The sequence below is a fragment of the Mustelus asterias genome, chromosome 11 (assembly GCF_964213995.1).
Source record: "Mustelus asterias chromosome 11, sMusAst1.hap1.1, whole genome shotgun sequence".
NCBI lineage: Eukaryota > Metazoa > Chordata > Chondrichthyes > Carcharhiniformes > Triakidae > Mustelus > Mustelus asterias.
Genome location: NC_135811.1, coordinates 3,573,908 through 3,592,673, shown reverse-complemented (window position 1 = coordinate 3,592,673; position 18,766 = coordinate 3,573,908). Strand labels below are relative to the sequence as shown.

At 44.4% G+C, this 18,766-nt stretch overlaps 2 protein-coding genes across 8 annotated transcripts in view; one reads left to right on the top strand and one right to left on the bottom strand.

Moving 5' to 3' along the window:
• ldb1a (LIM domain binding 1a) overlaps nucleotides 1–4,584 on the bottom strand; it is a 113,538-nt gene extending 108,954 nt beyond the window's left edge. For 3 of the 5 annotated variants that reach the window (XM_078223009.1, XM_078223013.1, XM_078223021.1), the window contains exon 1: nucleotides 4,314–4,582. The gene's annotated coding sequence lies outside the window, so the exon portion shown is untranslated. Of the gene's footprint in view, nucleotides 1–3,366; nucleotides 3,879–4,313 lie in introns of those variants that run through there. The other 2 variants (XM_078223016.1, XM_078223011.1) reach the window with 2 other exon arrangements.
• Nucleotides 4,585–4,620: 36 nt separating this feature from the next.
• Nucleotides 4,621–18,766, top strand: part of oga (O-GlcNAcase) — a 65,163-nt gene continuing 51,017 nt past the window's right edge. Inside the window, exon 1 of one of the 3 annotated variants that reach the window (XM_078223000.1) lies at nucleotides 4,621–5,135. In XM_078223000.1, coding sequence (XP_078079126.1) covers nucleotides 4,841–5,135 — 295 coding nt within the window. In that variant the 5' untranslated portion in view covers nucleotides 4,621–4,840. The remainder of the gene's footprint in view (nucleotides 5,136–18,766) is intronic. The other 2 variants (XM_078222999.1, XM_078223001.1) reach the window with 2 other exon arrangements.

Here is an 18,766-nt window from a genome sequence, read left to right as displayed (position 1 = left end):
TTGATGACAGAATGTGGAGATGCCGGCATTGGACTGGGGTAAACATAGTAAGAAGTCTCACAACACCAGGTTAAAATCCAACAGGTTTATTTGGTAGCACAGGCCACTAGCTTTCAGAGCGCTGCCCCTTCATCGGATGAGTGGGAGTTCTGGTCAATTTCCCACTGACTGATAGGGTTGTACTATAGGCCCCAAATAAAGTGATTTCCCCCTTCTTATTTCTCAGTTCTACCCATATAGACTCAGTGGGCAAACCCTCGGATATGTGCCCCCTCAGTACTGCTGTGGTGTTTTCTCTAGTCAAAAGTCTTACCTCCTGTTCTATCTTTCCTGTAGCATCTGTACCCTGGAACATTAAGCTGCCAGTCCTGTCCCTCCCTGAGCCATGTTTCAGTAATAGCTATAATATCCCAGTCCCATGTACCCATCTATGCCCTGAGCTCATCTGCCTTGCCCGTCAGGCCTCTTGCATTGAAATAAAGAGTTCAATCTGGACTTCCCTTGCTCTCTGTTCCGCTTTTGCCTGACCTGTCTAGTACTAGGATTACTGATACTGTCTTTACTATTTAATGTGCTCTGATTGACTTCTGCGCTGTCCTCAACCTTCTCTTCTGTGTCTCTATTGCTTTGGGTTCCCCTGCCAAACTAGTTTAAACCCTCGCGAGTAGCTCTGGCAAACTTCCCCACCAGGATATTAGTCCCCCTCCAGTTCAGGTGTAATCCGTCCCTCTTGAACAGGTCACCCCTTTCCCAGAAGAAATCCCAATGATCCACAAATCTAAATCCCTGCCTCCTGCACCAGCTCTCAAGCCACAAATTAATCTGCCTAATCTTCCTACTCTCACTAGCACGTGGCATCGGTAATAGTCCTGAAATTACTACCTGCCAGGTCCTGCACTTTAGCCTTCTGCCTAATTCTCCATATTCACTCTTCAGGACCTCATCCCTTTTCCTATCTATGTCATTGGTACCAATATGTATAGTGACTTCTGGCTGCTCACCCTCCTCCTTAATGCCAGCCTTTAACTGGGATAGGCACAGTAAGAAGTCTCACAACACCAGGTTAAAGTCCAACAGGTTTATTTGGTAGCACAAGCTTTCGGAGCGCTGCTCCTTCATCAGGTGAGTGAAGAGTTGGGTTCACAAACAGGGCATATATAGACACAGCCCTTTACAGATGCAAACAATGCGAGTGGAGAGAGGGTTCAGCACAGGTTAAAGAGATGTGAATTGTCTTAAGCCAGGACAGTTAGTAAGATTTTGCAAGCCCAGGTCAAATGGTTACAGGTAGTGTGACATGAACCCAAGATCCCATTTGAGGCCATCCTCATGTGTGCGGAACTTGGCTATCAGTTTCTGCTCAGCGATTCTGTGTTGCGTGATTTGAAGGCCACCTTGGAGAACGCTTACCCGAAGATCAGTGGCTGAAGTGTTCCCTGATAGGAGGCGAACACTCCTGCCTGGTGATTGTAGAGGGGTGTTCATTCATCCGTTGTCGTAGCGTCTGCATGGTCTCGCCGATGTACCCTGTCCTGAGGCATGGTGCACCGCTCTTCAGGCAAGCATTCTCCAAGGTAGCCTTCAAGACACACGACAACACAGAATCGACAAGGGGAAACTGATAGCCAAGTTGCATGAGGACACGAGGATGGCCTCAAACGGGATCTTGGGTTCATTCACATTACCTGTAACCATTTGGCCTGGGCTTGCAAAATCTTACTAACTGTCCTGGCTTAAGGCAATTCACACCTCTTTAACCTGTGCTTAACCTCTCTCCACTCGCATTGTCTGCACCTGTAAAGACTTGATTACCTGTTAAGACTCGCATTCCAACCATTATCTTGTAATTGAGGCTGTGTCTATATATGCCCTGTTTGTGAACCCAACACTCCACTCATCTGATGAAGGAGCAGCGCTCTGAAAGCTCGTGCTGCCAAATAAACCTGTTGGACTTTAACCTGGTGTTGAGAGACTTCTTACTGTGCCTCCCCCTTACGAATGTCCTGCAACCGCTCAGAGACGTCCTTGACCCTGGCACCAGGGAGGCAACACACCATCCTGGAGTCTTGATCGCGGCCACAGAAACACCTGTCTGTGCCTCTAACTAGTGAGTCCTCTATTACTACTGCTCGCTTGCTTGCTTGCCCGACCCTGCTCAACAGCAGAACCAGGTGTGGTGCCACAGGCCTGGCTACTGCTGGTTTCTTCTTCCCGTGAAAGGCTATCCCCCTCAACAGTATCCAAAATGGTGTACCTGCTTGAAAGGGGAATTGCCACAGGAGACTCCTGCACTACCTTCCTGCCTCTCCGGGTTGTCACCCATCTACCTGACTGAACCTGTGGTATGACAACCTCCCTGTAACTAGTGTCTATCACAATCTCTGCCCTGTGTGTCCACCTGTTGCTCCAACTGAACAATTCACATGTTAAAAACCTCACCAATCCTCCCTAATGTTGCTAAGGACTATTCCTCCCTCGACTCTGCTGCAACAGCCTACAACAACAACTTGCATTCATCAAGCACCCTTCATGTAGTAAAATGTCCCCAGGGATTTCAAATGAGCAATTATCAAACAAAATTTAGCACTCAGACAAATAAACTGTTATTAAGACAAATGACCAAAATCTTGTTCAAAGAGATAGGTTTTAAGGAGTGTCTTAAAAAAAGAGGAAGGTGGCGAGAGGGAAGTCCAGAGTTTAGGCCTCTGGAAGCTGAAGGTACAGCTGCCAATAGTGACCAACTGCAATTTCAGAAGAGCATAAAGCTTCACAGGATAGGTTTGTATCTGCTAGAGTTTAGAAAAATAAGTGGTGACTTGATTGAAACATACAAGATGTTCAGGAGTTACATGGAAAGGATATTTCACTTTGTGGGAGAATACAGGCATAATCATAGAAATCATAGAAACCCTACAGTGCAGAAGGAGGCCATTCGGCCCATCGAGTCTGCACCGACCACAATCCCACCCAGGCCCTATCCCCACATATTTACCCACTAATCCCTCTAACCTACGCATCCCAGGACTCTAAGGGGCAATTTTTAACCTGGCCAATCAACCTAACCCGCACATCTTTGGACTGTGGGAGGAAACCGGAGCACCCGGAGGAAACCCACGCAGACACAAGGAGAATGTGCAAACTCCACACAGACAGTGACCCGGGCTGGGAATCGAACCCAGGACCCTGGAGCTGTGAAGCAGCAGTGCTAACCACTGTGCTACCGTGCCGCCCATTTCAACGCATTTCTGATTTTGGAACATCCTGAATATCCACTGACTCTTTCATAATGATGGTTATGTCTATCAAGTGTTGCTCGTCTCTTGATACACACTGATAAATGTTGTCTATCTCTGGAGATTTACTCACTTAAAGCCGTTTCGTGGTTGGTTAGGTCTTCCACCTCAATTATATTGAATTATGTCTTGGGGCTGGGGTACTTTGGTATCCATTGAAAGTTATTTTTTCCTCCACATAAGGTGCATAATTCAGTAGATTTATACTGATTGACACAACTAATGGAAGTAAGCATGGGCCAGCAAGGAACTCAGGAAGACAAGGAAGCTTCCAGAATTAAAGACAGAGTGTGCTACTTGAAAAAAAATATTTCCAGAAAACAATTCGGCTGCAAAGTGACATTAAAAAAAGACAACTGCATAGTCCCACCAGGCCTGGAGATTGAACGTTGCTACTGTTTCTACCACACTGCCCTTTCAAAATTGGAAACAGACTCCCACACCACTTAATGATAAACACAGCAAGTTAATGGTTGGAGGAGTAAAAAAAGCAATCAGTTGCCATGGTAACTTGCAGAACCGGTTAAACAACAACTGAGCGATTTTTTTTGCCCTTTCCTCCCTCTGCTTCATAAATAGGTCAGTGAAGGTTGGGGAGGATCTGCGCACGCGTAAAATGAAACTGAGTCTGGCTAACTGCGCATGTCCGTCCTATCGCTCCACCTCCGTGGGAATGGCCCGGCGGCGCATGCGCAGCACCTTTTCCCAGCTGGATGGCCGCGCCTGCGCACTATCGCGACGCAGTCACGACCGCTTTATAAGTAAAGGTAAAAATAACACCGATACCAAAACAGGGGAGTTTTGAGGGCCCGAAAATCATTATGAAAATGACAAAAAACAGAGGCCGTTTATTGGAAAGAAGTTTTTATATAAAAAAATAAAGCCTTTGCAAAATAAAAATGGGCGTTTAAACAAGCCGGTTGACACTGGTTTCAGGCGGTTTCCGCGCCTGCGCAGTAGGGTCACGCCAGCTCCCAGCATCCTCACTAAAACAACAAATAGATATGTTTTTTAACGTACCAGACTGTAAAATAGGAAACAAACATCGGCGGCTGGAAGAAACCCACGGGAACACATTAATATACAGTCACTGCCGTAAAAAATATTTTCTTTCCATCGTTCGTCGGAGGCCCAGCGATGACGCACATGCGCAGTCTGCTTCCCGTCAGCCCCCGGCGACAATCAACGACAGTAAAACGGTAAAATAAACATCAAAGCGGAGGGTTTCCGCCGCGCCACGGATGGCGGTGTGGAGAAGAAAAGGTCTGGATGAAATAATATCGCCGTTTTTGTGCTGAGGCGGGGCGGCAGGGGGTAGTGCGCATGCGGAGTGGGGGAGGGGCTGTCCCAGAGTGCTTTGGGGGACAACAAGGGACGGAAGTGAAAAAGCGCGAGCGGCTCTGAGGAGATAAAATAATCATTAATTAATATTAAACCCCCCCTGGGCGGCTATCACTGTACTCGTACAGCATTCCTTCCGGTGGGTTTTTGACTGATATTTACATCGTGTTGTGTTGGAGGGGGTTAGCGGCGAGTCGCCCAGGTCGATGCGCGGATCCTCTCGCTCCGGGCTGACGATGGTGCAGAAAGAGAAGGCGGCCGGAGCGCTGGATGAGGGCGACGCCAATTCCATACCCCCCACCGACACTAGCCCTACTCCCGCCCCGGCGCCAGGGCCTCCCGCCTCCGAGACCAGCCACACCACCCCGTCCGGTGACCCGGCCGCCGCCGGGCCCACCCCCCAGGAGGCGGCGGCTAATGGCGGCCTCGATAATCGCCCTCTGCCCCAACGGTCCGAACCGACCGGCGATAAGAAAAAATTCCTCTGCGGCGTGGTGGAAGGTAAGGATTAATCATCCTGTCCCCCTCCCTTAATTCCAGGCTGGATTGTATGTTGAAAACGTTAATATTTAAGGTGTGATATGGTGCCGAAAGTGCGGTTTATTTTGGTGTTTGGCTTTTCTTTGTGACTGGGGTTGTTTGTGACATCACGGTTATATCCCCTGCCCCGGGTAAGACTCAGCTCTGTCTGCACACCCAGAGGGTGGGCTGATTGCTCCATCTGTATGTCATCTGATCATGGGGCATACAGGAGCTGTAATTAAGACTCTACCAATATTCGGGGAGGGGGGAATATTGATCGATTTTCTTGCCTCTTTAATGTTTGTTTTACTGGGCTGTGTACTGTTTGATATGGAGACAGTATGAGGTCCCACCTTTAGTCCCATGATCAGTTAATTGTACATCAACTGCTCCTGTATTCCCCGGGGGGGGGGGTGGGGATCTCGACCTCCCTTTTGATCAGAATAAGTGATCCTCGTGGAGATTTTAGTTTATTAGTGTCACAAGTAGGCTTACATTAACACTGCAATCTGTGAAAATCCTCCTGTTGCCACACTCCAGCGCCTGTTTGGGTACACTGAGGCAGTATTTGGCAGAGCCAATGCACCTAACCAGCACGTTTTTCGGAGGAAACTGGGACACCTGGAGGAAACCCATGCAGACACAGAATACGTGCAGACTCCACATAGACAGTGGCACAAGGGTCCCTGGCGTTGTGAAGCAGCAGTGTTAACCACTGTGTGGATGCTGGAGAAACTGTCCAAATAGTCTACCATCTCTCTCGTTTCCCAAGTCTCAAATAGACTGATGATGCTCCTGACAGGGCTTGGGAAGAACGGAGGGTGATGGTTACGTATTGAATGAGAGGTCAATGAATTTGACTTTGATTTGACATATTGTTGCATGTGTTAGTATTCAGTGAAAAATATTGTTTCTTGTGCTATACAGATAAAGGAAAGGAGAGAATGCAGAATGTAGAGTTACAATCATAGCTATAATTCAGAGTCCACATTAATAAAACCATATAATCAAATTTACAGGGCTATGGAGAAAAGCCAGGGGAATGAGACTGTGGGTTGCCCTTGCAGAGAGTTGGTACAGACACGGTGGACCAAATGTCCTCATGTAGGTCAAATGGGATGAAGGAGTACAATATAAAGGGAGAGACTCTTAGTACTGTAGAGGATCAGAAGGACCTTGGGGTCCGGGTCCATAGGACTCTGAAATCGGCCCCGCAAGTGGAGGAGGTGGTTAAGAAGGCGTATGGTGTGCTGGCCTTTATCAATCGAGGGATTGAGTTTAGGAGTCCGGAGATAATGATGCAGCTATATAAGACCCTCGTCAGACCCCACTTGGAGTACTGTGCTCAGTTCTGGTCGCCTCACTATAGGAAGGATGTGGAAAAGATTGAAAGGGTGCAGAGGAGATTTACAAGGATGTTGCCTGGATTGAGTGGCATGCCTTATGAGGATAGGCTGAGGGAGCTCGGTCTTTTCTCCTTGGAGAGACGTAGGATGAGAGGAGACCTAATAGAGGTATATAAGATGTTGAGAGGCATAGATCGGGTGGACTCTGAGGCTTTTTCCCAGGGTGGAAATGTCTGCTACGAGAGGACACAGGTTTAGGGTGCTGGGGGGTAGGTACAGGGGAGATGTTAGGGGTAAGTTTTTCACAGAGGGTGGTGGGCAAGTGGAATCGGCTGCCGTCAGTGGTGGTGGGGGCGAACTCAATAGGGTCTTTTAAGAGACTCCTGGATGAGTACATGGAGCTTAATAGGATAGAGGGTTATAGGTAGGTCTAGAAGGTAGGGATGTGTTCGGCACAACTTGTGGGCCGAAGGGCCTGTTTTTGCTGTAGTTTTTCTATGTTCTATGCTGTGACTATTCTATGGTGGTAGTATGTTAAGAACTGTAACAATTTTCTAGAGTGCTTCCGTCAAGAGTTACTTTGATGGTGGATTGTTTATTTTGGTGTACTTTTAAAGCTGCCTTTTTTGGGTCTGATATTTATTGTATCTTTTTAAAAGCGGATTATGCTATGTTGTGCGTGAACTCAGACATTTTGGGTATTGTCTGTATGTGGATTGTACGGTTTTACCAAGGGATAATGTATCAATGTGAACAATGTATGTTAATCGTGCCAGAAATTTGTCCTGTTTTCCATTTTCAATCTTTGAGGGGGAATGGCTTTTGATAGAAGAGATCAAAAGTGATCATGTGTAGTGCCTTTAAAATGGAAATACCTGGTTTATGATGCAAATATTTTCTCAAGAGGATCCATTGAACTGTGTAATCAGTTGCTTTGTGTTAAGGGCATAGTCAATGGGAATATCACGCTGGAATTACTGAATGTGCAAAGCTAAGTCTTCTGATGTGCAGAATACATTGTCTTTTTCCATAATTTCATCTTTTAAAAAAAATAGCATGGTTTGTAAAGGATGTCGCTCGTCTGGGGTGTTTTTTTAAGTGCCTTTTTTAGCCTGTGTTTGGTCTAAAGTGAAGTTTGAAGTGATTGAATTTGTCAGTGAGTATAAAGAGTAACAGATTATTGCTGACTTAAAGTAATTAAATTTAGATGATGTGTTCAGTCAAAAGTGTTTTTCTGAAAATTGAACTGACCGTGAACGGAATTTTGTTGCATAATTTAATTCTAAGGCGTATACTTGATTCCTAATAGATATGGATTCAGTCTACTATCATCCACTATTGAGATTGCGTTGAAGATGTGTATGAAGATTTACTTAAAAAAAACCTGAGACATGTTAAATATACTGTGAATTGCTTACATATGTGGTCAGATAATTAGGGCTAATTGGAATGTGATCTATGTAGACTTTCAGAAGGCTTTCAACAAGCTCCCTCAGCAGATTACTATGTAAAGTTAAAGTGCATGGGGTGATTGGTAGTGTATTGAGAGGGATGGAAAGCTGGTTAGCAGACAGGAAGCATTGCTGGCATAATGGGTCTCTTTCCGATTCACAGGCAGTGACTAGTGATTTTGATTTATTATTGTCACATGTATTAACATAGTGAAAAGTATTGTTTCTTGCGTGCTATACAGACAAAGCATACCGTTCACAGAGAAGGAAACTAGAGAGTGCAGAATGTAGTGTTACAGTCATAGAATCATAGAAACCCTACAATGCAGAAAGAGGCCATTTGGCCCATCAAGTCTGCACCGACCACAATCCCACCCAGGCCCTACCTCCATATCCCTACATATTTACCCACTAATCCCTCTAACCTACGCATCTCAGGATACTAAGGGGCAATTTTACCATGGCCAATCAACCTAACCCGCACATCTTTGGACTGTGGGAGGAAACCGGAATACCCGGAGGAAACCCATGCAGACACGAGGAGAATGTGCAAACTCCACACAGACAGTGACCCAAGCCGGGAATCGAACCCAGGTCCCTGGAGCTGTGAAGCAGCAGTACTAACCACTGTGCTACCGTGCTGCCCACCCGTCATAGGGCAGAGAAAAAGATCAACTTATTGCAAGGTAGGTCCATTCAAAAGTCTGACAGCAGCAGGGAAGAAGCTGTTCTTGAGTTGGATGGTACGTAACCTCAGACTTTTGTATCTTTTGCCCGACAGAAAAAGGTGGAAGAGAGAATGTCCGGGCTGCATGGGGTCTTTAATTATGCTGGCTGCTTTGTTGAGGCAGCGGGAACTGTAGACAAAATCAATGGATGGGAGGAGGCTGGTTTGCTTGATGGATTGGGCTACATTCACAACCTTTTGTAGTTCTTTGCAGTCTTGGGCAGAGCAGGAGCCATACCAAGCTGTGATACAACTAGAAATAATGCTTTCTATGGTGCATCTGTAAAAGTTGGTGAGAGTCGTAGCTGACATGCCAAATTTCCTTAGTCTTCTAAGAAAGTAGAGACATTGGTGGGGCTTTCTTAACTATAGTGTCGGCATGGAGGGATCAGGACAGGTTGTTGGTGATCTGGACACCGAAAAACTTGAAGCTCTCGAGCAGGGATTGTGCTCGGAACCCAACTGTTTGTATTGAATATTACTGATTTGGAAGAGGGAACTGAATGTATTATCTCCAAATTTGTAGATGATACAAAGTTGGGTGGGAGGGTGAGCTGTGAGGAGGATGCAGAGATGCTTTTAGCGTGATTTGCACAGACTGAGTGAGTGGGCATATACATGGTAGATGCAGTATAATGTGGATAAATGTGAGTTTATCCACTTTAGTTACAATAGTAGAAAGGCAGATTATTATTTGAATGGGTGTAAATTGAGAGGGGTGGGAACTCAGCAAGACCTTGGTGTCCTTGTTCATCAGTTGCTGAAAATAAGTGCGCAGGTACAGCAGGCAGTAAAGAAGGCAAATGGTATGTTGGCCTTCATAGCGAGAGGATTTGAGTACGTATTATTGTCACATGTATTAGTATACAGTAAAAGTATTGTTTCTTCACTATATAAAGCATATAGTACACAGAAGGAAAGAATCATAGAATCCCTACAGTACAGGAGGCCATTTGGCCCATGGAGCCTGTACTGACCACAATCCCACCCAGGCCCTACTCGCGTAACCTCACACATTTACTCTGCTAATCCCCTGACACTAGGGTCAATTTAACATGACCAATCAACCAAACCCGCACGTCTTTGGACTGTGGGAGGAAACTGGAGTACCCGGAGGAAACCCACACAGATAATGACCTGAGGCTGGAATTGAACCTGGGTCCCTGGCGCTGAGCGGTCACAGTGCTAACCACTGTGCCACCGTGCTATCTCAAAAGGTGAGAATGTAGTGTTACAGTCACAGCTAGGGTGTAGAGAAAGATCAACTCAATACGAGGTAGGTCCATTCAAAAGCCTGATGGCAACAGGAAAGAAGCTGTTCTTAGTCGGTCGGTTGGTACATGTCCTCAGACATTTGTATCTTTTTCCTGATGGAAGAAGGTGGAAGAGAGAATGTCCGGGGTGTGTGGGGTCCTTAATTATGCTGGCTGCTTTTCCGAGGCAACAGGAAGTGTAGACAGAGTCAATGGATGGGAGGCTGGTTTGCATGATGGACTGGACTACGTTCATGACCCTTTGTAGTTTCTTGTGATCTTGGGCAGAGCAGATGCCATACCAAGCTGTGATAGAACCAGGAAGAATACTTTCTATGGTGCATCTATAAAAGTTGATGCGAGTCGTAGCTGACATGCTCAATTTCCTACGTCTTTTGAGAAAGTAGAGGCGTTAGTGGGCTTTCTTAACTATAGTATCGGCATGGGGGGGACCAGGACAGGTTGTTGGTGATCTGGATGCCTAGAAACTTGAAGCTCTCAACCATTTCTACTTTGTCCCCATTGGTGCACTCGGGCATGTTCTCCACTATGCTTCCTGAAGTCGATAACTATTTCCTTCGTTTTGTTGACATTGAGGGGGAGATTACTGTCGTCGCACCAGTTCACCAGATTCTCTATCTCATTCCTGTACTTTGTCTCGTCATTGTTTGAGTTCTGACCCACTATGGTGGTGTCATCAGCAAATTTGAAAACCGAGTTGGAGGGGAATTTGGCCACACAGTCATAGGTGTATAAGAAGTATAGTAGGGGGCTGAGCACACTGCCTTGTGGGGCACCAGTGTTGAGGATGATCGTGGAGGAGGTGTTGTTGCCTGTCCTTACTGATTGTGGCCTGTAGGTTAGGAAGTTCAGGATCCAGCTGCAGAGGGAGGAGCCAAACCTAGGCCATGAAGTTTGAAGATGAGTTTCGTAGGAATAATGGTGTTGAAGGCTGAGCTGTAGTCAATAAATAGGAGTCTGACATTTTGGTGTCTTTTGTTATCTAGGTGTTCCAAGGTTGAGTGTGGGGCCAGGGAGATGGCATCTGCTGTGGACCTGTTGTGGTGGTAGGCGAACTGTAGTGGATGCAGGCAATCCAGGAGGCTGGAATTTATCCGTGCTATGACTAACCTTTCGAAGCATTTCATAATGCTGGATGTCAGAGCCACTGGATGTTAGTCATTCAGGCACGCTGCTTGGCTTTTTCTTTTGGCACCAGGATGATGGTTACCTTCTTGATGCAGATAGCGACCTCAGATTTTTGTAAAGAGTGGTTGAAGATGCCTGCGGATACCCCCACCAACTGATCCGAGCAGGACCTGAGTGCTTGTCCGGGTACCCCATCTGAGCCAGTTGCTTTCTGTGGGTTGACCTTGGAGAAGACTGCTCTGACATCTGCAATGGTGACCTTGGATACAGATTCACCCGAAGCTTCCTGGGTGGAGGGAGTGGTCTCACTGACCTCTTGCTCAAAACAGGCGTAGAACGCATTGAGTTCATCAATGAGGGGTGCGTTGGTGCTGGCAATTTTACATGCCTTCATCTTGTAACCTGTTATGTCTTACAGACCTTGCCGTAGTCGGCGGGAGTCCGTGTGGCTAGCCTGGGACTCTAGCTTGGTCCGGTACTGTCTTTTGGTGTCTTTGGATCTCCTTGGATATATTTGGCTCTCTTGTATAGGTCTGGGTCTCCTGACTTGAATGCCTCAGACCTAGACTTCAGCAAGCAGTTCCTAATTCCAAAAATCTCATCTACTTCCCAAGAAAGTATGGTCTACTGAACAAATTGTGTCAATGGAGTGCCGAGAGACATCTTAACATTGGAAATGAGCATGCCCATTGCCATTGATTTGACCGAGTTGGCAATTGAATAGAAAATGTTTGAAAAAGCAGAGACGCCAGTGGTAATGTCATGGCACCTATCTTGTAATCTTTGCAGGGAACAGAAAGTGTACTGAGTATTGGCTTGCGTGATGTACATGAAACTTTGAAGTGTTGCAGAAAATCGTTTTGCAAACCATTGAACGGAATGTTAGAATTGTAATTCTGAAATTGGAGAAACCTTTATTTGGCTATGCACTATTGTTCAGAAATGGAAACTAATTTGGCTTGCTGGAGAGTAGAGCATTCTGTTTACACATAAATGGCTGAAATATTTGTGTTGTATTACTGAGTTCTACTCAAAGGAATGGATCATTGAATCATGAACTTAATATGTTTGATTATTAATGAGTAAAATGAAATATGTCTTTTTTGGCATTTACTAGAAATCTATCTTTTATTCAGCATCAATTAAAAGGGCAGTTTCTGATGGCGTAGAACCATAGGATCCTACGGTACAGAAGGAGGCTATTTGGCGCAGCGAGTTTGCACCGATCACAACCCACTTCAGCCCTCTCCCCATCACCCCGTGCATTTAACCTAGCTAGTCCCCCTGACACTAAGGGCTAATTTAGCATGGCCAATCCACCCAACTCGCACATCTTTGGACTGTGGGAGGAAAACTTGGGCACCTAGAGGAAACCCACGTTTTTTTAGCATGTGTTAAAATTCGTCGGCTTACAGGCATTGAGCATTTGGCTGTAGAATTAAAGGACTGAATTCTCTGATAATCCTATTCTAAGATAAATAGCTCTATATGAATGAGCAAATCTTTCTCTTATGTTGACCACTTTTGGACTGTTGGATTTTTAGCAGCTCCGGCAGACATTTTGTTTGAAATTCCCATGGTGTGATGACTTAAGCTCTGCTTCAGTGATGACAGGAGTAGAGACAGAAGACAGCACACAAGATGTCTGCTGCAAAGTCCTATGCCAATAGTCACAATACAAATAAAGGAGGCCCTGTGAGGTCATGTCAGTCTCCAGATCTAGATTTTTAAAAAATATGAAAACATTTTGACAGCACAATAGTCCTTTGGAAATTATAGTACATCTCACTTAATGAAATCAGGAACACTGTTAGATTTCTTTTTTCAGCCTGCTTTAAGAACCAATTTTGAGAGTATTTTCAAATCTACCTGATTGAAGCAGGATTGTTGTGTGCTGTGACTTGTAAGTGAGCCTCCGTGGTTTGCTGAGTGGTTATTTGAACATTTAGGTGAAGTGATTGAAGATTGAGTGATTTTAATTGAGTGTTAAGTCATGTCATTATGGCATAGAAGGAAGTCATTCAGTCCATTTAGCCCATGCAATCTCTCTAGTGCAACCTTGCCAGTCCATTTCTTTTACTCTAAACTTGCTGATAAATGGTATATTTCCTTTAAGTGCTCATCTAATTTCCTTTTGAAATCATTGATCATCTCTGCCTGCACTTTCCTTGTGTTTGTTCTGAATTTTGGTTGAATCCCAAAATTGGATTAAGGATAGTCTGAGAAAAAGCTGATCAAAAGTTTTGTTTCTCCATTTCACTCTGCTGTATCATTTTTAACTAAATAATTATAATTTCTTCATGTTTATCATTTTAGGCTTGTTTTTGGAAACGCTTGCAGTGTTTTATGATATCAAAAGAACTGGAAAGATGCAGTGAGAGAATTTAACATTTATTAACTTATACAATTTCCTTTAACTTTTCATTGTGATTCATGCTGTACAATCCTTTGCTTTTAGCTTTCTGTGCGTTTCTCCCTCACTGCAGCATCAATCTCTGATCACTGCTGGCAGAAGCTTCAACTTTATTATTTGCAGGTTCTTTCTGAACCATTTTGGCTTGCTACCACTGTTACCATTAAAGCTTCTGTAGTGTAAGGAGTAGCTTGTAACCATGCTTGGGATTGTACAGAGTAGGTAAGTAGAAAGGATCGCATTTTACCAATGTAAATATGATATTTGTAATAAAAAGTGCCACTGGTTGCTTATGTATTAATAAGCAACAAAATTGTGATACTGTACACAGCAGAATAAGCTAATGGTGGTGTTGAAATTAAGATAGTGTTGAGATTTTGCAATGAAATCAACTTGCTGCTCATATTAGTGCTGGTGTCTACTCAAATTTTGCTTGTTGTTTAATTCGGTCAACTAACTTAACCAATGTCTCCCCATAAAAAGAGTATATTATGGCTAGTGGTTGTTGAAATAAATAAATTTGAGCATGCATATTTGCAGAGACATTGGCACCAGTAAAATAGAACAAGTGAGGATTTCTGACTTCTACATTAGGAGTGTATTTGTCGTAAAATGAAAATTAAGCCTCGGTTTACAGGTATTGAGCACTTGGCTGTTGAATTAACAGACTGAATTCTCTGATAATCCTATTCTAAGAGAAATAACTGTACAAATTCGCACATTTTTCCCTTGTGTTGACCACTTTCAGACTTGGGTTTTTAGCAGTTCAGGCAGACATTTTTTTTTCTTTCAAAACTGATGACAAATCCAGTTAGAACCTGAAAATGGTCTAAAATTAGAATTTAAGTTTTCAGCAAGTATAGGTTCTGCAGTATGATTGTTATGCTGACTAACTTGGCCACCTTATTCGCATCAGAGACCCAGACCACCATACTTCATATTCCTTTGTTATAAATCTGGCTGTCTTTCTGATACCATACTTCCTATGTCTGAGTTCTGTAGTACAAGTGCTTTTTAAATGAAGGTGTAGGTGAGAAAATTGTAATCCCATTGACAGTTTTGGTTGACATGTTACAATATGTTGTGTTCTTAAGCGTAAAAGTATATGAGGGCTGTTGCACGTTTCTTTCCTCTTGTTCAGATGTGCTTTTGGAAGAATCTGTCCATTTTACCTAATGTGAACTAATCCTGTTGCTTAACGGTTGGTGAATTAAATTTGCTGATGCAGCATCACCATGTGACTGGAATCTGCTTAAACTTGTCGTCTGCTGCAGGGGCCAGGGCTTGCTGTTTGTGCTCTGGCACATTCTTTTGTTCACAACATTTTAAAGGAATGGAAACTCATGATTTATCATTTAATCTTCATTGGGTCCCCTGCAAGTAGACCATGTCTGAGATTCTGTATTCAGCTGTGTATTTCCAAAAAGAGAAGTGGAGAATGGGAAAATGTCTGTATTCAGTAATTTGTTAAATTAGTCTAATCATTGTTTTTCTTCATATTCCTTCGTTATAAATCTGGCTGTCTCTCTGATACCCTACCTATTTTACTCTGTGGTACTACTCTAGTTAACAACTCTTAGTTGTGATGTAGTTAGCCATGTAACAAATTTACCTCGTGAGGCACGTTTGGAGATCATAAAAGACTGGAAACTAATGCTCTGGCAGCATTTCTCTGACGGGTGAAGGAAAGTACTGTCCAGCAGTATTTCAGCTCATTATGGACTCATGGCATGTGTGTTGGTTTGTTTCCAGAGATGTGTTTGTCACATCAAGCTAATTCGTGTTATTCCCTGCTCGCCAATCTTGGTTGCTGTGATATACAAATATGATCTGAAGTGATACATTTTTTCATCTGGATTTCATTCCCTTCCTGTGTGGGTGTATCTGGTTTATTTAGTGGCATTAATGAGAATGGCTTGCTGTTGTGACCATCTTTGTTTCAAATCATCTCCCAGACTCTCCATTTTGATTATATTCGCAAGACAAACTGTATTAACCTGCCCATAGAAGGGAGCAAAATCTAACCAAAACCTTCAGTGTAAAAACAAAACTCTGATTTCTGATTGTAATCCATTTCTGTTGACCAACCAGCATGAAGGAATCTCTGTTCCCATTTCAGAGACAAATTGCTTTGTAAGCATATCATTATCTTGGAATATAGTAGGATGATATTCTGTACCCTTATTTTTCTAGATCTTTTTGAATTCTCTACTGGATTTATTCAGTAGAGAATTACTGGCAAAATCAGGAGTTCATTAGCAAAATCAGGAATTCGTTACCACTTTTACTGGTTTTTCATCCTTGTCTGTCTGATTACCTAATCCAAAACTACATGTGACTACTTGGATACTTTGGGAATCTCTCTCAAAACTACTCTTCTCTGTGCGATTTACATATTCTGTTTACTCTTTCCTGTAGAAGGAACAGAGCTGTTGCATGATATTCCTCTTTAGCATTGCGGCTGAGGATGGTAACTGGAACCTGTTCCTGTTTTTCCTGATTTTTGTATGGAAAAGGTTTAGATTTAAGATTATTTCAAAGATGCTTTTTGGAAGGGAGACAAAAGAATGATTGAAAAATATGCCAGCGCCAAAAATGGGCATCCTTATTAGATTGCATCAAGAGCAAGATTTTAAATTTTCCTCACTTGGGGTGTAATTATGTGAGTACATTTGATTACAAGTGACCAGTAATATGTGAACCTAGACAGCAAATATTAGTCAGAGTCTCTCCAAACCTGCTGATAGAGGGCGATCGTGATTTAGGGTAATCTTGCGGTTACGAGAAAGATGAGCTGATTTGCATTCCTTTCCAAGTTCTGGCTAGTTAATTAGGTAAGCGTTTTAACAACACCAGGTTAAAGTCCAACAGGTTTATTTGGTAGCAAATGCCATTAGCTTTCGGAGCGCTGCTCCTTCGCCAGATGGAGTGGAAATGCAAGAGGGAGGGTTTTAAATTCATAGATAACTGGGAAATCTTCAAGTCAGGATGGCAACTGTACAGAAAGGATGGGTTACACCTTAACTGGAAGGGAGCAAATATCCTGGCTGGGAGTTTTGCTAGAGTGTTTCGGCAGGATTTAAACTAGTGTGGCAGGGGGGTGGGGAACAAAACAGGAGGTCAGTAAATACTGAGGCTGGGGTCGAGCTGGGGGCCAGGGCAAGGCTAGCTAAGAAGAGGAGCACTCTGGAGGAGGAGGACCTGACTGGGCCTGGAGGTCTGGAGTGCATCTGCTTCAATGCGAGGAGTGTAACGGGTAAAACAGACAAACTTAGGGCCTTAATGCTTGTGCGGAATTTGGATGTGGTTGCGGTGACGGAAACTTGGTTAAAAGAAGGACAGGACTGGCAGCTGAATATTCCGGGGTATAAGTGTTTTAGGCGAGACAGAGGAGGGGCTCAAAAAGGTGGGGGAGTAGCGATATTAGTTAAGGAGCATATTACCGTGGTGCAGAGGGTAGACAACTTAGAGGGGTCATGTACTGAGTCGCTGTGGGTGGAACTCAGAAACAGGAAGGGTGCAGTCACTATGCTGGGGGTGTACTACAGACCACCCAACAGCCCACGGGAAGTGGAGGAAAGGATATGTCAGGAGATTCTGGATAGGTGCAGAAAACATAGGGTTGTTGTAGTGGGGGACTTTAATTTCCCTGGCACAGACTGGAAAGTGCTTAGAGCTGGGGGGCCGGACGGGGAGGAATTTGTAAAATGCGTACTGGAAGGTTCTTTGGAACAGTATGTAGATAGCCCGACTAGAGAGGGGGCTATACTGGACCTAGTTCTGGGAAATGAGCCCGGCCAGGTCGTCAAAGTTTCGGTAGGGGAACATGTGGCAAATAGTGACCACAACTCTGTTAACTTTAGGATAGTAATGGACAAGGATGAGTGCTGTCCTACGGGCAGGGTGCTAAATTGGGGGAAGGCTGACTATAGCCGGATTAGGCAGGAATTGGTGGATGTTGATTGGGAGAGGATGTTCGAGGGTAAGTCCGCGTCTGGCATGTGGGAGTCTTTTAAGGAACTATTGATAAGGCTGCAGGATAGGCATGTGCCTGTAAAAAGGAAAGATAGGAAAGGTAGGATTCGAGAGCCGTGGATAACCAGGGAAATTGAGGATCTGATTAAAATGAAAAGCGAGGCGTACGTTAAGTCCAGGCAACTAAAAACAGATGGAGCTCTGGAGGAATACAGAGAGAGTAGGAAAGATCTCAAACGGGGAGTTAGAAGGGCAAAAAGAGGTCACGAGATGTTCTTGGCAGGCAGGATTAAGGAGAATCCTAAGGCATTCTATTCATATGTTAGGAACAAAAGAGTTGTCAGGGAGAAAATCGGACCTCTCAGGGACAAAGGAGGGGAATTATGCTTAGAACCCAAGGGAATAGGGGAGATCCTAAATGAATACTTTGCATCGGTATTCACGAAGGAGAGGGGCGTGTTAACCGGGAGTGTCTCGGAGGGAGGTGTTGACCCGTTAGAGAAAATCTCCATTACAAGAGAGGAAGTGTTAGGTTTTTTAGGGAACATTAAAACTGACAAAGCCCCAGGGCCTGATGGCATCTATCCTCGACTGCTCAGGGAGACGAGAGGTGAAATTGCTGGGCCTCTGACGGAAATCTTTGTCGCTTCTTTGGACACGGGTGAGGTCCCTGAGGATTGGAGGATAGCGAATGTGGTCCCGTTGTTTAAGAAGGGTAGCAGGGATAACCCAGGAAATTATAGGCCGGTGAGCTTGACGTCCGTGGTAGGGAAGTTGTTGGAGAGGATTCTTAGAGACAGGATGTATGTGCATTTAGAACGGAACAATCTCATTAGTGACAGACAGCATGGTTTTGTAAGAGGGAGGTCGTGCCTTACAAATTTGGTGGAGTTTTTTGAGGAAGTGACAAAAACGGTTGATGAAGGAAGGGCCGTGGATGTCGTCTATATGGATTTCAGTAAGGCATTTGACAAAGTCCCACATGGCAGGTTGGTTAAGAAGGTTAAGGCTCATGGGATACAAGGAGAAGTGGCTCGATGGGTGGAGAACTGGCTTGGCCATAGGAGACAGAGGGTAGTGGTCGAAGGGTCTTTTTCCGGCTGGAGGTCTGTGACCAGTGGTGTTCCGCAGGGCTCTGTACTGGGACCTCTGCTATTTATGATATATATAAATGATTTGGAAGAAGGTGTAACTGGTGTAATCAGCAAGTTTGCGGATGACACGAAGATGGCTGGAATTGCAGATAGCGAAGAGCATTGTCGGGCAATACAGCAGGATATAGATAGGCTGGAAAAT